Raw genomic sequence first — 17,124 nt, forward strand, 5'->3', positions numbered from 1 at the left:
ATCCCCACGTGATTAATAGTAATGAAGAGGCAAAAAGAAACACTAATTTAAGGATTTTGGATTGAAAATAAAGAGTATAATAACTAGTCATGAGCATGTTAGAGAAAGAGAAGGTGGTGTGAGGTGGGGACAAAATTTAGTAAGAAGCAAGTTCATCATGAGTTCAGTTTAGTATAGTCCCCAACTTCTCTTTACCTTCCTTTAGCTTGCAGCCTTTGGAACAACTTGTTTTGATGTTTGTTGCCATATATTGTGATTTAATTTGCTAAGCCTTTTAGAAGCTTTTCATACAAGGTATAATTGATAGAATAGTATAAATATCGGTCGGATATGAATGTGTGTCTCCATGCAATCTCAGCTCGAGTAATTACTTAATTGAGATATATTGAAGATGGTGGGTTCTTGGGCTATACTTTTGTTGTTAGTTGCAACTTTGCTGAGCTCAATATGTTTGGTTAATGGTCTTAATGTGGATCATAAGAAAACTAGGAGGAGATTTTCTCAAGTTAATGTCACTACTTCCAATGCAAGGAACACAACTTTTGTGAGTGATGTTATGGTGAATATTGAAAATGCTGGAAAAAATAGGGGCCAGGGAGGTGGAGGTGGAGGTGGAGGTGGCGGAGGAGGAGGAGGTGAAGGTGGTGGAGGAGGCGGGGGAGGAAGTGGAGGGGCAGGTGGAGGAGGAGGCGGTGGTTATGGTGGTGGAGGAGGAGGAGGGGGAGCAGGAAAGGGGAGTGGAGGAAATGGAAAAAGTAGAGGGCATGAAGGAAAACATGACAAAGGAAGTGGTGGGGGAAAAGGAGCTGGGGGTGGTGGAGGAGGCGGAGGTAAAGGTGGTGGAGGAGGAGGAGGAGGTGGAGGTAAAGGTGGTGGAGGAGGTGGAGGAGGAGGTAAAGGTAAAGGTGGTGGAGGGGGCGGAGGTGGAGGTGGAGGTGGTGGAGGAGGTTGGGGTTGGGGCTGGGGAGGAGGAGGCGGTGGTGGTAGCGGAGGAGGTGGTGGTGGAGGCGGAGGTGGAGGAGGAGGAGGAGGAGGGGGCAATTGTTGGGGATGGGGATGTTGGGAGTATCCTCCAAAAGGCAACTAATCTTTGCATGCATGATCTAACTTTTCATCACTTCTTTCTTTTAACCTGAAGCTTCAAAAGGCATTTAAAAAGTATTGCTTGGTTGTGTGAAACTCATTTCAATTACTTGTAATAAATTTTGTAACAGAAGAGTCTTAGTACTCAAAGAGTTGATTTAATGTTGTGGAATTGATTTCATGAATTAATGGAATTATAGTCCACTTTTGGTGTTTAGTAGTAGGTGATGGTGATTATCAATAAAATTAACCTTTGTACTTGTTTTTTATGGGATGATTGTTTCTTCTATAAGACTATGGCCCGTACTTGAATTCAGCTCGACACATTGAAGAGAAAGCCTCTTTGAACAAATTTATATATCTCAATATATAAGCAGCAAATATAAATGACATATCGATCAATTAGTACTAGTAATTTCAAAGAGTTGAAATAGCTCAATAAGTTGGTTGACCATTTTAGTACTAGAAATAAAAGCTAAGCCCAATTGTAATCTAGCCCAAAATAACCCAGATCTCAGGCCCATATCGTTAGGAAGCAGATAAAAACATAGTAATGAATTGGTCTTGGACTTGGTGATGTTAGCTAATTGATGAACGTGAAAGAATATTCTCTGCCAAAATGATTGTTTCGAGTACAAAAGAATTGCCCCTACTCGAAAAGTTTGGCCTACTAAACACTTTTTTAAATAAGAAAAATATAAAGAAAAAATGGCACAACATGACATCCCATTTGGATATAGCCTTCTTTTATTTTTTTGACAAAAAAAAGTTTTTTAAAATTAAATTTTGCAATTAGTTGCCCACGTATTAGGAAGTTCTTTTTTAATTAAATTAAATAATTTTAGAAGGTGGGCAGCATGGTGTCTTTTTTTACTGGGAAGTGGTTTTTTTCTTCCTATTTTTTATCTTCTTTTCCATACACACACGATTCTTTTGAATTGTGTTTTTTTTTATTAATTTTTTCTTCTTCTTCTTCATTACTTTCAATAAAAGATGATTTCCTTTTTGTTTATTAGTTTTACATATTTGAGTTCTATAAAAATATTCGTTCATAGTGTCTATTTTTTCTCTTCCGCTTTTAAATTTTTTATGGTTTGTTGATGTCTACTCGTCAATTTCTCTAACTGTTAGCCTATGTTTGATCCCCCTCTTGTATTGTTGTTCAATTTTTTGGGAGTTTTAATTTTTTAAAATTTAATGTATATCTAATTTAGGCAAAAACTTACATAACAATAATTGATTGTAGGTATCAATTGTCATGTTTAAGAAAGTTATCCCTAGGATTATTCATAAAAAAAGGATTCTCATTCTAATTTTGTGGATTCTCCATCCACAACTCTAAAGTTTAGCCATGTAAGTTCTTCTCGTTATCCGATTCAACTTGTGTGTTTGCTATTGAGCATTTTAAATTTAATGTGCAATCCTCATTTACACACTGAATAAAGAATCTGAAATGTATACAAATTTTGAGGGAATGAATACACGAATATGTATACATGAATGCAATGCAGTCATGAAGTGTTTGATTTTTTAATATGTATGCACTAATTTTTTTAATATGTATACACTGGAAGGGATAACATAGCTATAATTGTATACTAATATACTAAGTGAATGAATACACCATTCTTTCACCTATATACAATCATCAAATATACAATTGAATTTTTTTTTATCAAGTAACGAATAAACAAACATATGAAAATACATAATTTACGTTTTTAGGTGGTTACGTATTATATATATAATTTTTGATGTTTCCGTTATTTTTGTTGTTTAGTAATGATTGGTTATACGAGGAAAACAAAAAAAAAACTATTAAAATGTCATTTATTAATTTGGGCCATTTTGTGCTTATTTTTTATTTGTCTATTAAATGATAATTATTGTTGGGTTATTTATTGCTAATTATAACTATTTGTATATATGTGTCATTTCCTCAAAAATAAACCCCTGTTGGGTGCATACCGTTTAGTAGGAAGAAATAATATTTCGAATTCACAAGTTAAGCTAAAGTTTCCGAACACATCCTCCTCCCTAACTTCACTTGTATAAAAGAGGTGGGATTTTGATGGTTAGGGCCTTAGGTTGGACAAGAGACTGTGAAATTGGAATGACACTTACAAAAATTTCATTTTCCCTTTTCGATTAGGCAATTTTTTTAGAAAAAATTAACCAATTAAATATGAAATAAAATATATTGAAACACACCATATGTTGTAGACAGGTTAACAAAAAGGCTAAAAAAAAAAAGTGCATGCTCATGTCTTGGAAGAGATTGATTGTGGGTCAATAAATAAGCTTTGCAGAGTAGTGATTGTGATTCCTTCCTTGTCCAGAATATGGCAGTCTTTAAAGTTTACGGATAGGAAAGGACGCATCTTTCCCTCAATTTGTTTCCCAACAATTATTAGCTCTACGTAACTACATATCTTCGGAGGTTGGTTTGCATTTTTTCGATATTTTGGCATTAAAAAAGTTGATTATGTTTTAAAATAAATACTTATATTTGTTAATGAGGTCATGTTTTTCGACCTTTTTAGTAGTAATTTAATGTTTTTCGAGCTAGTTACGATTTGGGTCGGCCGGTTGGGTAAGTGGGTTCAAGTTTAAAATTGGAGCAATGATAAAATACCACGAAGAATTTTTTTCAAAAATAAATTAGTGTTGACCATTAATCAAAAGGTATAAGTGAGCAAAAATCTAGGATCTAAATATTTTTAGCAAAATAGATAAATAAGGAATATATTTAGATCTTTTGTGATAATTCAAAAACATTTTTGGCTCTTTTCTAATGTACTCTTTTCGATAGTCAAATCATTTAAGTTTGATCGGGAATTTATGCATGAAATTTTCAATTTTTTTGAAATGAAATTTATATGTTTGTAAAGTACGAAAAAAGTACTATAAGTCATAATAATTGATAATTCAAAATTTTTAAAAGATCTATGAAAAATTTACGGTCAAAGATAGACTTATTTGAATCTCGAAATTTAAAAAGTGTCACATAAAATGGAACGGAAAAAGTAACAATTATCTAATTAAGCACTAGGTTAATTTGTAAAACAAAGAGGCAGTTACTAGCTAGATTCCACCCAAATATTAACCCAACCAATTGGATCAATAAATATCAAAGATTAGTCCCAAAATCAAAACTTGGCAACAAAAATCTTCTTTTTTTTTTAATCCCCAGTCCAATTTAGTCTTGAAATGATTGAGCCATTTGCAACAGGTAGTGAATTAAAGTCGCTTTAATTAAACCAAGACGGAACAAAATGGAAAGTGTAGTAGACTATTCTTCAAACTTTTTTTTTCTCCATCCAATTTACGGAAACCATATTAAAGCCTTGATTAAATCTGAAACACATCAAAATTTTCTTTACATTTGAGATCCGAACCTGAAATCTCTAATTAAAGATAAAACAGTCACACCAAGCTTATTAATTGATTAAACCCAACAAAGAGTCAAGCATTCGTAAGCACAGGAAAATTATAAATATTCAAAAATGGTATGTACGAAATGTTTCGAAAGTTGAATATTAGAAATTGAAATGCACGTAGCATGGCATCTAGTGGTTTTTGAATTTGTCATGTCAATATCATTGCGATAACAACAATGTGGAAAATAAACTATAATTATCATTCTTTTGAACTTATATTAATTTCTAAATTGAAGATGATGAAATTTGTACCGCCAAATAGCTAAGCGCCAGGGAATAGGGATGATACTATTGCCATTTACCGAAAATATTTAATTTAAGGCGTAAGCGCAGAGGGCGTCACGAATAGTAAACAGCAATTTTTAAGCACTAGTAGCATTGTGTTTTATTTATTTATTTTATAAAAAACACCCAAGAGGTGGTTAGTTTTTTATTAATTTAACTTATTTTTGTTAGTAAGGATTCAAAATAAGCGGTTAGAAGTATTTAAAAAAAATATCTTATAAAAGTGCTTTAAAAGCTATTTTTATTTTCACCAACTAAGTAAATCAAAATATGCTCTATGCTTTGGGAGGCCAAAATTGTTATTTTAATATAAATAATGTGTTTGACTAAGCTTTTGAAAGAAAATAAGTATTTATTCAAAAATACTTTTTTTTAAACGCTTTTGAGTAAATTCTTTTTATCAAAAACACTAATTACTACGGTAAACTGTAAAGTATTTTTAAAATTGATTAGTCGAACACAATAATTTTTTTTATAAGGAAAAAAAAAACTTTAAAATAAATCAATTTTAATAGTTTGACCAAAAAAGTTATAAATCGGAAATAAATTGGAGTTGGCTGATTGATTTTTTAATTAATAAACTGCAAAACTAAAGAAATGAAATATGGAATGGGATTAGACCAAACAATTAAGAAAAAAATATAGTAACTTAGAGAGAAAAAGGACACACTTCAATTTACACTTCATCTAAAACACTAACTAAAATTTGAACTATATATATATATATCTTCTTCTTTAATTTTCTTCATTATATATATATATATATATATATATATATCTTCTTCTTTTTCTTCTTGGAACAAGTTTTTGAAAAACCAAAACACCAATATTTAGTTAGTTAATTAATTATTAATCCTCTCAAGGTGTCATTTACATTTGCTTGTGGATAAAGAAGTCATAATAGATTTAGACCGTTTGGAGAAGTAGTTGGGATGGTTGGGACAGAGTCATTGCAAGCATTTTCCACTCAATTACCCTAATAATTCCGTGGGTAAGCAAAATGATAAAGTTTTACCATAATTGCATATTTTATGTTGATTAATTCTTGCTAAGTTTAAAGAAAAATTGGTATTGATCTTCTTTAGTCCTGCATTCCATTTTTCTAAATGGAAATTAGTCGCATAGTTAAACACTTTGATCGTGCTATATATATATATATATGTCTGAAAAACAATTTTAGATACTACTTCCTCCATCTCAAATTATTTCTTTTGATATTTGAACATAGTTATATTAACTTATTTATCGTTTTTGAAGTTAAGACAAATTCAGTTGCTTTCCATTTTAATTACCTTAGGTACTCCCTCTGTCCCGTATATATAATTGTCCACCTTACTATAAATAATTGTCACTAACATTATTTGTCAAATTTACAAAATCAAAATATATAATTACTTATTATTTTTCTCATTTACCCTTACAATTAATTAATTTGTTTTTGAAAGTATAAACATGCAAGTTTGTAAAGTAAAAAAGTTTCTTTAGGATAAACTAGTAAAATTTTCCTTTTAAGGACGTGTAAAGGAGAAAGTGAACAACTAATAGTAATATGTGACCTAAGTAGTGATTACTATGATTACTCAAATAACAAAGAAGGGTAAAATAGTGAAAATGCCTCGTTATTAATATTTTTTAAAGAGCATATAAAATCAATGAGGACAAATAATTTGAGTACTATTTTAGCCTACTCTTCTTGAGCTTATAAATTTAATGGAAACACCTACATACTTTAGAGAACATGTCTGAACATTTTCAGTCGCACTTATCATCACATCCACTAATTACTTTGGATATTACCTAATCAATCATTGATTAGAACAATATTTAAATACACTAATGACATAGATATTGTGAAAGTCAGAGCAAAACACTGTGACAAATGGCATGCGTTCTTTAATCAATTGTGGATTGTGCATTCAATTAATCTCAATCATCAATCAAATTAGCATCCTAAATCCATTTTATGTAACAAATTATTAATTTTAGGGGCCGTTTGGTACAAAAATGAATAATGCAGGGATTTCTAATGTTGGGATTAGTAATGCAGGGATTAATAGCGCAGTCATTAGTAATGCAGGATTTATTTTTACCAAGTGTTTGGTTCATTGGTTCCAACCTCAGTTTGGAATTGGGTTAAAACTTTATAAAAAAAACTCCTTTCCAATTATACCCTTGAATTATTATGTAAATAATTGTCGGACAATATTATTTTTTTATGGTCTTCTAACTAGCTATGAGAAGAACAATTTTGTTGTCATGTTTGCCTTTTTTTTCACTTAAATTATTTGAGGATAAATAATTGTCATCTCAGTAAATTGATTACTTACAAAATGTCAATTTTCAAATTTAATAAAAGATAAACTATCAACTTTTAAAATTGAAAAGACGTAAACAACAGTAAAACTGACTAAATCATATCTACATTTACACATAAAAATTGCAAGTTGTAGTTTTAATATGTATGCAATTTTATAAATTGTTCAAATACAAATAATTAGAAACCACACAAATATTGCCCTTTTAATTAGTTAATGTTAAGCAACTCACATTTCAAATGTTGTATTAATTTGTATTGGATTTATGTTGTAACAAACAACTTTCTCTAAATAATTTGTAAGCTAATTTATTTAAATAAATTTACTAGTACAAATATAAAACATAGAATCAAGAAAATAATTAAAATGATTTGAGGGATATTTTTGTCTTTACATAGACTTATCCCATGGTATTATATCCAATGTATTACTAATACCTCCAAATGGAAGGTATTAGTAACACACCCTATAATACCATGTAGGAGGTATAACTAATCCATGGATTAGTTATACATAGGCTCAAATTCCTACCAAATATAGTACTAAATAATACCATACATAATACATGAATTATTTATTTTAATGCGGCCTACCAAATGACCCCTTGGTATTATATTACTTCCTAGTTTTGGTAGATTCTTTTGGCCTCTTGTCTTGAGATGCTCAAATATGTGTGAACAATCCCTTATACCACTAGTACTATTTAATATTGTGTGTATGATCACGTGATAAGTTGTGTGATCACGTGTATGAAACTTGCCTAGAAATGTGCCAGAAATAATGCTGATAATAATACTCCAAGTAACCTAAGTAGATATGGGAGCTAGTGTCATCATACATGTTAAAATATGATAGTACAAATTAAAACTCAAAACTAAGGAACAATGTAAGTGAGACGTGCAAGTCTCTATTTTAGTGAAGGTTCTTTTTCTTCTTCTTTTTGACAACAAATTTTAGATGAAGGTTCTCATCTAGTTTTTGTGTCTAAGAAAGCAAATTTACAAATCTATTAATCATAAAAGAGAATTCCAAAGTGACATGATTGATATTTAGTGCCTTATATATAAGTGGTTCAAAGCAAGTGTGATCACCACAAGTTAGTCGATAAGATCACCAATATGTCCCAACAAAAACAAAGACATTATTCAATTTTTTCGCCTCTCTATTTAAGTCTTGATCGATAGAATTACCTAATTGGTGGAATTATATTTCCTTAAATTAATGGATTAGATCCTCAATTCAATTTCAAAACACCTCAACCATCTAGTACATTTTTATCACTGGGCTAAAATTCCAAATGAGGAGTGGAGTAATATTCACTCCAATATCAAATATTAGAAAGAAAATTAAGCAAAAGTGGAAAGAATAAAATAAGAGAAGGATATGTCCATTTAAAAGACTGTTAAACGCTATGTTTATAATAGTAAAGCTAAGAATTTTGTTAAAAGTGTTTAAAATCTTAATATATATCTCTGAAAAGTTATTTTTAATATATATACATAAAATTATTTTCTATACATTATATAAATTTTTAATATGTTCGAATGACCATTCTTGAATCAACCTAGCTACATCACTGAAAATGAAGTGAAACCATAATAAAACTAGGAAAGTGCGCGCCCCTCTTGTTCCCACAGAAGAGTCACAGTCCATGCAGACTGTATTTTTCTTTTCTTACTCTTCAACTTTCTACACGAAAAGCTTGTGATTCCTTTCCTCTACCAAAAAAGACTCCTAAAAAGTAAGATACTCCTTTCAAATCCTTAACGCACTCCTGCTTCGTTTTAATTTATTTATCTGATTTTTATTTAATATAAATTTATATTTTGATGTCTTATTAAATATATATAGAATGTATAAAAATATTTATTTTAGTCTGGTAATTAAACATATCATAAAAAGTTAAAATTAAAAATAGATAAGTAAATTAAAATGTTGTGATATTATCGGTCACATCGAAATTATTGCATGGAATTTGTCTCTTGAGTCCTTCCCACCTTAACCATGTGTCTTAGAATTCTCTGAATCTTGTTCAAATAGTGTGGGTGGACCACATCAAGATATACCATTGCCACCCAAAATGTCATTATTCATGTTTGTTTGATTTTTCCATTTGTTTGTATCAAACAAATAGTGAACCACTTATACTAATAAAGAATAAGAGTAAGAAATAGTGCAAAACTTACAAATACAAGATTATCTAGTCATGTATTGCAAAACTAATTCGTTAGGATTAGGCGAATGCTTATGGCTCACGCCATGACTGTTTGGGAATTGGAGTGTTTGCATTGGCTCAGTGCTTAATCATAGGGTTGTGATACATTGGTGGGACTGCTTAATCAAAGGTTTTGAGTTCGAGTCTTCTGTATGAAGAAAATTTTGTTGGGAGAGTCACCTCCGAATAGGCTTTGCAGTGTGCGATTCGAATTTAGTCAGGAATTAAATGCAGGTCTCAGATAATGGGAGGTGGAAACCAAAAGAAAAACACTTAGGGATCAACTCGTACAAAGACTAATTATTCCTGAATTATAATCCTAAAGTTATTATTTTTTTGGAAAAAAATTGTGCATTATAGCAAACTATTAATTCAAAGTAAATGTTATAGCTACAGTTATTTAATTCCAATTCGCGGCAAACTTTTTGTCATTCACCTCTCTCCCCTCTCTAAGGAATCTCGCTCGCCACTCTCCTCTTTTTCAGTCATCTTTTCCTCGCTTCTCTCACTTTACTATATATACACATACAAATACATCTCTCTGTTCTATACAAATACAAATGTTTAACTCAATTCAATTGCATACAAATTCAAATTTTATGTAGATATACAAACACAATCATTGATCAGAGCAAGAACTTGGGATACGTCAAGTTAAGCCGATACGTATAAATAGTAGTTACATATATACAATTATCTAGCTGATATACATATACAATCCACCTTTGTCCTCTCTCTCCTAGTCTCGCTCGCCACTCTAGCCTAACACAAAGAACATATACATATATACAAACACAATTTTCATAGGCACAGACGAATTATTGCCCAATTTATACAAATCGTCGCGATTTATACAAACCAAATGCTTCATATCAAACATAATTTGGCTATGGAGCGCAAATAGCAAAACTGTAGCTATTAGCACTAATATTATTTTTATATTTGTTATTCCTAAAATTTACTCTCTAATTTTGTTTCCTTCTACTTGTCACAATTTTCTCTTTTAAACTCATATGATATGAATTTTGATTAACATTTTAGAGTGCCTTTTTTCCATCATATTAATATGGAAAAAAAATACAATTTATACTACTTTTCTTATGAATTTTGAAAATCTTAAGTTTTATTTTAAAATCTCAATTCAATATAATTTAATTTAACGTTGAAAATTAGTCAATTTAACTCTCAAAAAGTTGTGACAACTAAAAAGGAACAAAAAGTAGTCTATTGACTAATTTATTTCATATGAAAAATGAGATAAAACAAAATTACAAATTGAATGGAACAAAATGTGATATGCCAAGATTAAATTTGAAATTATTGTATTTAATTATCAATTAAATATAATATAAAAATCTAATTTTAAAATATCTCACAATATCCAGGTACCAAACAACCCCCTAAAAGACTCTTATACTTCTCACTTTTCAACGGCCTGCTTACTAAAAGGTTGAAACGTTCCAAATGCACTTGTCATCTTGCTTTTCCCTCCTATTTTTTGCACAATAATACAAACACACTTATTATAACAAATAACAATAAAGAACAAAAACAAGACTATAAATGAAAATAAGAAGATTTTCTCTAAAAGACTTTTCTTTTCCTTCTTTTTTTTCTGGGAATTATATCAAGTAAAGTACATTAAAGACTCCTCCATCCGTTACACTAAACTTTAAAACCTACCTTCACCAAATCTTGGGTCCATGTTAGGAAATGTACAATCTAAACCGGGCCTAACTCTCTTACTAAACCGGTTCTGTTTTTTACCCTTACTAACTTAACTCCGGTTCACTTTCTTTTTTTTCATCTAAAATTCCTTCCTTTCCTAACTAAAAATAAAATTCCCTAAAAAGCAAATAAAATATCTTCAAAAACTCTGAACCGGCTGAGCTAAACCGGTTTCTTCTGATTCCTTCTTCCGCCGCATCTCCAGAACTTTCCGGTGATTGTTTGAGTGCAACTCGGTGGAAAACGTCGGGCTGCATGCCGGACGGTACTCCGGTAGCAGCCGACCGGATTTGAACCGAACACCACAAGCATTGCAAAGAGTTTTTGCACCCATTGGACCGGCTCGCCACTGTGGGGTTTTCTGAACCCCACAATGGCTGCACCGCCGTGGTTGCTGAGGCCCATTTCCACCATGTGGCGCCGGTTTCTTCTTCAGCTTCTTAGCCAGCGGTTTACCTGGTGACTCGGCAGAGTGAACCGGAGTTGGGTAAAGGAACCAAGAAGCAGTAGGAGATGACGACATGGTTGTGGTGGAAGATGAGGAAGTTGAAGAAGAAGATGAGTCGGTCAATGAACCTGAACAGGCTGGCCAAACTCGGACGCTAGTCCTTCCTCGCTTAGTTCTTGCCTTGGTTTGAACCGGAGTTGCAAAACAGGGCTTCTTCTCTTCAACCGGAATTTCTCCGTCGCCTGTTTTTTTCTCGACCGCCAATTTTCCGGCAGGATAAGCAAGTGAATACCCAGAAAACGAGTCTTCAACAAAATGAGACAGCCATTCAAGGCTATCCAAGTCATCAGTCTGTTGCCAAAAAAAAATAAAATCGCTCTGTTACCTTCAGTTCAAGAACTAAGAAAAAAAACGTTTCTTTTTTCATAAAAAATAAAACTTTACAGCAAAATCAAAACAGGGGCGGTTTGGGAAGACTCACCGGAACACTGATTTCACTAACAGGAAGAGAAGCAAAATCTTCTTTAACAGAAATGGTGACTTTGTCCTTTTCATCAATTTCTGTTTTTTTCAGAGGAGAAACAGAAATTGAAACAGAGCATGGTTTTTGAACAGAGATATCTTCTCCCCCCTGGTTTTTTCCTTCTTCTTCTTCACCTTCACCTTCAACAAAGCCATTGGAGAAGTCAAGCAGGTCGTCAACAAAGAAATCATCGCCGGAGACTCCATTTTGACCGGCGCCGGCGGCAGACAAGTCATCCCCAAAGGTCTGGTTTTGGGTCATTTTCAATGGTGTCTCCGGCACAAAACTGTTTCTCAAAGCCCCCTCCACACAGTCCATTTCCTAATAACAGTTACACAAAGCAAATTCAGAACAAGAAACACAAAAAGATTGAATCTTTGAGAGGTTTAAAGAAGAAAAAAAATAAAAGTACCTGGATATATAGACGAAGAAGATAAGAGAGGACGAAGATGAAGAAGGTGGATGAGGAGATGGGGAATAAATATTTTTTGCTTTCTTCCTTAAAACTTCTCCTAAATACTTTTTTTCTTCCCCTGTTTCTCTTTTTATTTTCCTTTGTACTTTTCTGTGGGGGGATTTCATTTAAATAGTACCCAGTATTTATAACTTATTTTCTGACTATAAAAGATTTAGGAGATTTCATTTTTAAATTTTTATATATTTATTATTAATTTTATGTCCTTTTTATAAGATATTTTTATTACTACAGTTTACATGCATAAGTGCTGAAAAAAAAAGTCTTCTTTTTTTAATTCAATTAGTAAATGGTCATTAAAGATAATTTTCTACTAAACATTCAATAGATTGACTTATATTAAATATAAATATAAATACCAAACTAACAATTTGACTTATTCCTACTCATGATATTCTATGTAATTTGGGTGAAATAAGTTTATTTTCATTTAAAATTGTCTTTAATTTTATGTCCTATTATTTACATAAATTTTATTTATTTATACGTAAAAAAAATTAGAAAAATTATTGTTTTGTTGCAAAAGCTATCAAACTTTAATATCTAGAACCGCTTTTTTTTCCCTGGATATTTCAAAGGATAAATGCTCAAATATTATAAAACCTTATTATTTCCAAATTGGCTACTTAAATGAAGCGTTATGGAGCCAAATAGCTTACAAAATTTGAAAATAATGTGATAAAATTAAACGAAACTGCCAAAAAATAATTGTTCATTTACTTTTAGGAGGTGAAACTTTTCTTGTTTTAGAAGATTGGTCCCATATCTTTTGACTAATTAATTACGTATGCTTATCTTAGCTAACGCTTTATTCGGCGCTCTTTGATGCCAATTTACCAATTAATTTGTTTTCCCGCTCTTTACACTTTTCTAATTTCCATCAAAAGGAGAAAATTTCCTCAATTAATTATTTGTACTTCCAATCTTCTTGCTCCTTTTTTAAATTACTATAGATTAATTAAAAATTGTTACACTGGTCATATCATAAAAATCTATTGTGTAACCAATTTAAAATAACTGATAGATATTTGTGTGGCTATATATAATTTTATCAAGGATAAAATAGATATTTTAAAGTTACATAGTTACTTACTATAGAAATGTATTATTTTTTTTTTTGGCTGACTAAAGAGAAAAATAAGTCATAAAATTGATATAGAGGGAGTAATATAATTTAATTTCCAAATACAATTGGTCATGATTACTAGAATTTTTTTTTCTTTGACTGGAATTTCTTTGTATGTTATTTTAAAATATTATAAGCTATTAATTACTGTGATTTATTATACCTTTTTTATCTTAATTTATATGACTCACTTTTCTTCTTAGTCAATCTAAAATGAAGTAATACATTTCTATATTTATTAATAATTTAACTTTAAAATTCTCATTTGACCATAAATGAAATAATTTTATTTTAGACCATAAATTTCAAAAGTCTTTCTTTTTTTCTAGAATCTCTATTAAGTCAAACTATATTATATAATTTGGATGGAGGAAACAATAGTTTTTCCGTAGTTTCTAAATGTATATATTTTATTTTAAAAATCTTAACTCTTTTATGTGTGAATTTATAGTCAAAATTTAGAAGTTTGAATCTCTAAAATTGTTCTGCATATACGTGGAACAAAATGAATAATACTTTTTATTATATAAATTTTATTTAAATGCCTTGAATATCCTACGCACCAAAATTTAGATAGTTGATTATCTTGTACTCTAAATCATCTAGTATAAATTTTATTGTTTATTTATCTTTGCAATTTCAAAAGAAAAAGTAATTGCAATAACTTTTGAATTTGAAGATGAGTGAAATCACTTTGCATGCGCATGTATTGCCCATGAAAGAATGGTTGTAATTTGCACGTAAAGTATACCACTGACCTAATTTTCGATTCTGGGTGGTTCGTCTAATGCAAGAATTCACTTCATGATGTTCATTGCATAGTGGGAAAATTAAAGTCACAAATAAATCCAAATAATCTGACCTCAATTATACATTATTGGTTTCCTTTTTTACACCCAATATAACATGTTTTTTGAATTTGCACTAAAAATATTAAAATTTGTATATGGTTTAATATCACAGTCTCATTTTATATTGTTTACTCTTTAAATATTCAATTCTAGACATGCGAGGTGTTAGAGTCTTGTGTTAGTTCTTAGGGAGGTGAAGACTTTTTATATGGTTTTAGATTAATCTTTACTTTATGATTTAACTTTTTGAATTTAGTTTTGTTCAAGGTTTATTTCTTATCATGGTATTATAAAATCATGCTTGTCTGAGTTATCTCAATTTACTATTTAATTGATGTTGCGCCCAACTTAATTATATAGTTGGAAAACAACCGCTAACAATTTATTACATAGTCTACACCTATGATATATATTATTTTTGTCTCGTATAAAAATGTTGCAGTATGATTCTTATGTTTATTTATTTTGTTAGAAACAGACTATGGTCTATATATATTATTATGAACTCGCTCGTTTAATAAATCAAGGAAAACAATTTATTTATAACTCAATAATTCTCTATTCCTCTCTACTACTTTTCTAAGACATGAGACTAATAGCTAGTACTATTGTACTAACATTCTTATTATAATAATAATGCAAAAACTAATTAAAAGTAGGAAGTAGAAATCATATATTTCTATACTGTATATTCTGATTAAAAAACTCATATTTATTTAATTAGTAAATTACACACATGTAGTGCATGTAATGATAATGAAGCTATATGGCATAATCCCTTGGAAGCAAAGAGTGCTAAAAGTAGATGAAAGCATAGCCAGTTGCTTCTCCCACCACCATTTGTCTCCATCTCCAATGATTCCATTGCAAATCCAACTGCTGTCTCTTGTATCTTGTGTGTATTTTATTTACTAGATACAAAAGATCGGATAAGTTTGGGCTCAATATATATTATTTTATTTATTTTAATTTTATAATTTTGTTGTCAATTAGTATTAGTATAATATTTTAACATATTTTTTAAATAATATATACGGCAAATGCGATATTTTGAGAATCATAATTTGTAAGCAGCCACAATAAATCTAAAATGACTAAATTATCCTCGAACTTAATGGATATTTCTGAAAAGCACACATGTCGACCGATCGAGATATCACTCTTAAAAAGAAGGCATCAATGACATGACATGCCAACTAAGAAAAAGTAAAACTTTCGAAGTGTTAAGTATATTTGGAGGAAAATAATGATAGTTGAGTGATATTTTGGTCCTAAATGAAACATACATGATATTTCAAGACAATTTCCTAAACTTGGGTGACCATTTAGAGAATTGACTCATATTAGCAGTGGATATAATTTAAGAATATATATATATAACTAATTAAAAACTTACAAGGAGAGCATTTTTAATTTGTGAGACCACTAATCGATTTTTTTCTTTTGAAGTAATACGTATAAGTTGATTGAAAATTTACTCGAGTTGCAACTTGCATATCTAAACTATAATTTAATAATAATGTGTTTATAGTAGTCATGAACAAATAAGTTTAATAAAATATATTTCATAAGCTACTTTTTAAAAATATTTATAATTTATAAATTATAATTCTAATTCTGTCTTTACGTCGATGTTGCTACTTACAACAACGAGCGAGGACGAAATTGGTATACTGAATCGGATTATAGATAAAATTTGGAGATTTTTATCTTTTAGAAGAAATTGAAATAAGAAAATATTTTTAAATAAAAAAGAGACTTTGAAAAAAAGGAATAATGCTCAAGAAAGATTAATAGATACCAAAATGTGCGACGGTTTTTACATTGTAAATAAATTAGACCGCCGGCTCAATGTCGTAATATAGCAGGCCGGTAACACGTGTAATTTTTTGATAGGACAAATTAAATCTGGCAGTTGACTGGCATCAAAAATCATTTTTACAATTTCGAGGTTAAGGTTTTATCCTATGATCGAGTATAATATCATTGACCAGCTACTACAAATATTTTAGTTTTGAATTTTAAAAACTTTGAATTGAATAGATTAACTTGGGTATGAGAATTTTTTTTTGGGTAGGAAGCGTTTCTCCTCCAATGAAGTCTTATACGGTGTGAATGTAAAGATATTATACTTAGGCCTAACTCAATCCCTAAAATTTAGCTCATAATTACAAAAGCTAGCTCATAAGTTATATAAGGAGACCGTTAGTCTATTCTCCAACCAATGTGGACTTTCACCACTCTAACACCCTCCATCACGTCCAGACCCAACTTGAGCGTGGATCGAAAGTCTAAACGAGGATGAACCTGGCCCTGATACTATGTAAAAATATGATATCTGAGACTAACTCAATCCAAAAGCTGGCTCATTAGGGGAGGATCACTCAAGTCCACATAAGGAGATTGTCGTCTATTTCCCAACCAATATGAGACACACACTCTAACAGTGAATTCGAAATAGTTGAACTTCAACGTGAGTACCAGATATCTAGTGGAAAGTAAAAAAATAAATAAAATAGAATAACCCGAAAAAGAAAAAGAAAAAAAGGAAAAAAGTAAATGCATATAATTGACACTTTCATCATCCTCGGCGTTACAAATACAATCTCCTCGCAATGTGCAGCCTACCAAAATT

At 30.6% G+C, this 17,124-nt stretch overlaps 2 protein-coding genes across 2 annotated transcripts in view; both read right to left on the reverse strand.

Moving 5' to 3' along the window:
- The window catches only part of LOC125848255 (PHAF1 protein At3g51130), a 135,275-nt gene that overhangs the window by 81,066 nt on the left and 37,085 nt on the right, over positions 1-17,124 (reverse strand). The gene's annotated exons all lie outside the window — the stretch shown is intronic.
- On the reverse strand, positions 10,943-12,619 carry LOC125848257 (GATA transcription factor 5-like). The gene is given in 4 exon segments (XM_049528093.1): positions 10,943-11,865; positions 11,996-12,358; positions 12,450-12,559; positions 12,562-12,619. Coding segments are annotated over 4 exon segments (1,191 nt in total). The 3' UTR covers positions 10,943-11,205.

The sequence above is a fragment of the Solanum stenotomum genome, chromosome 12, assembly GCF_019186545.1.
Source record: "Solanum stenotomum isolate F172 chromosome 12, ASM1918654v1, whole genome shotgun sequence".
In the NCBI taxonomy this organism is placed as follows: domain Eukaryota; kingdom Viridiplantae; phylum Streptophyta; class Magnoliopsida; order Solanales; family Solanaceae; genus Solanum; species Solanum stenotomum.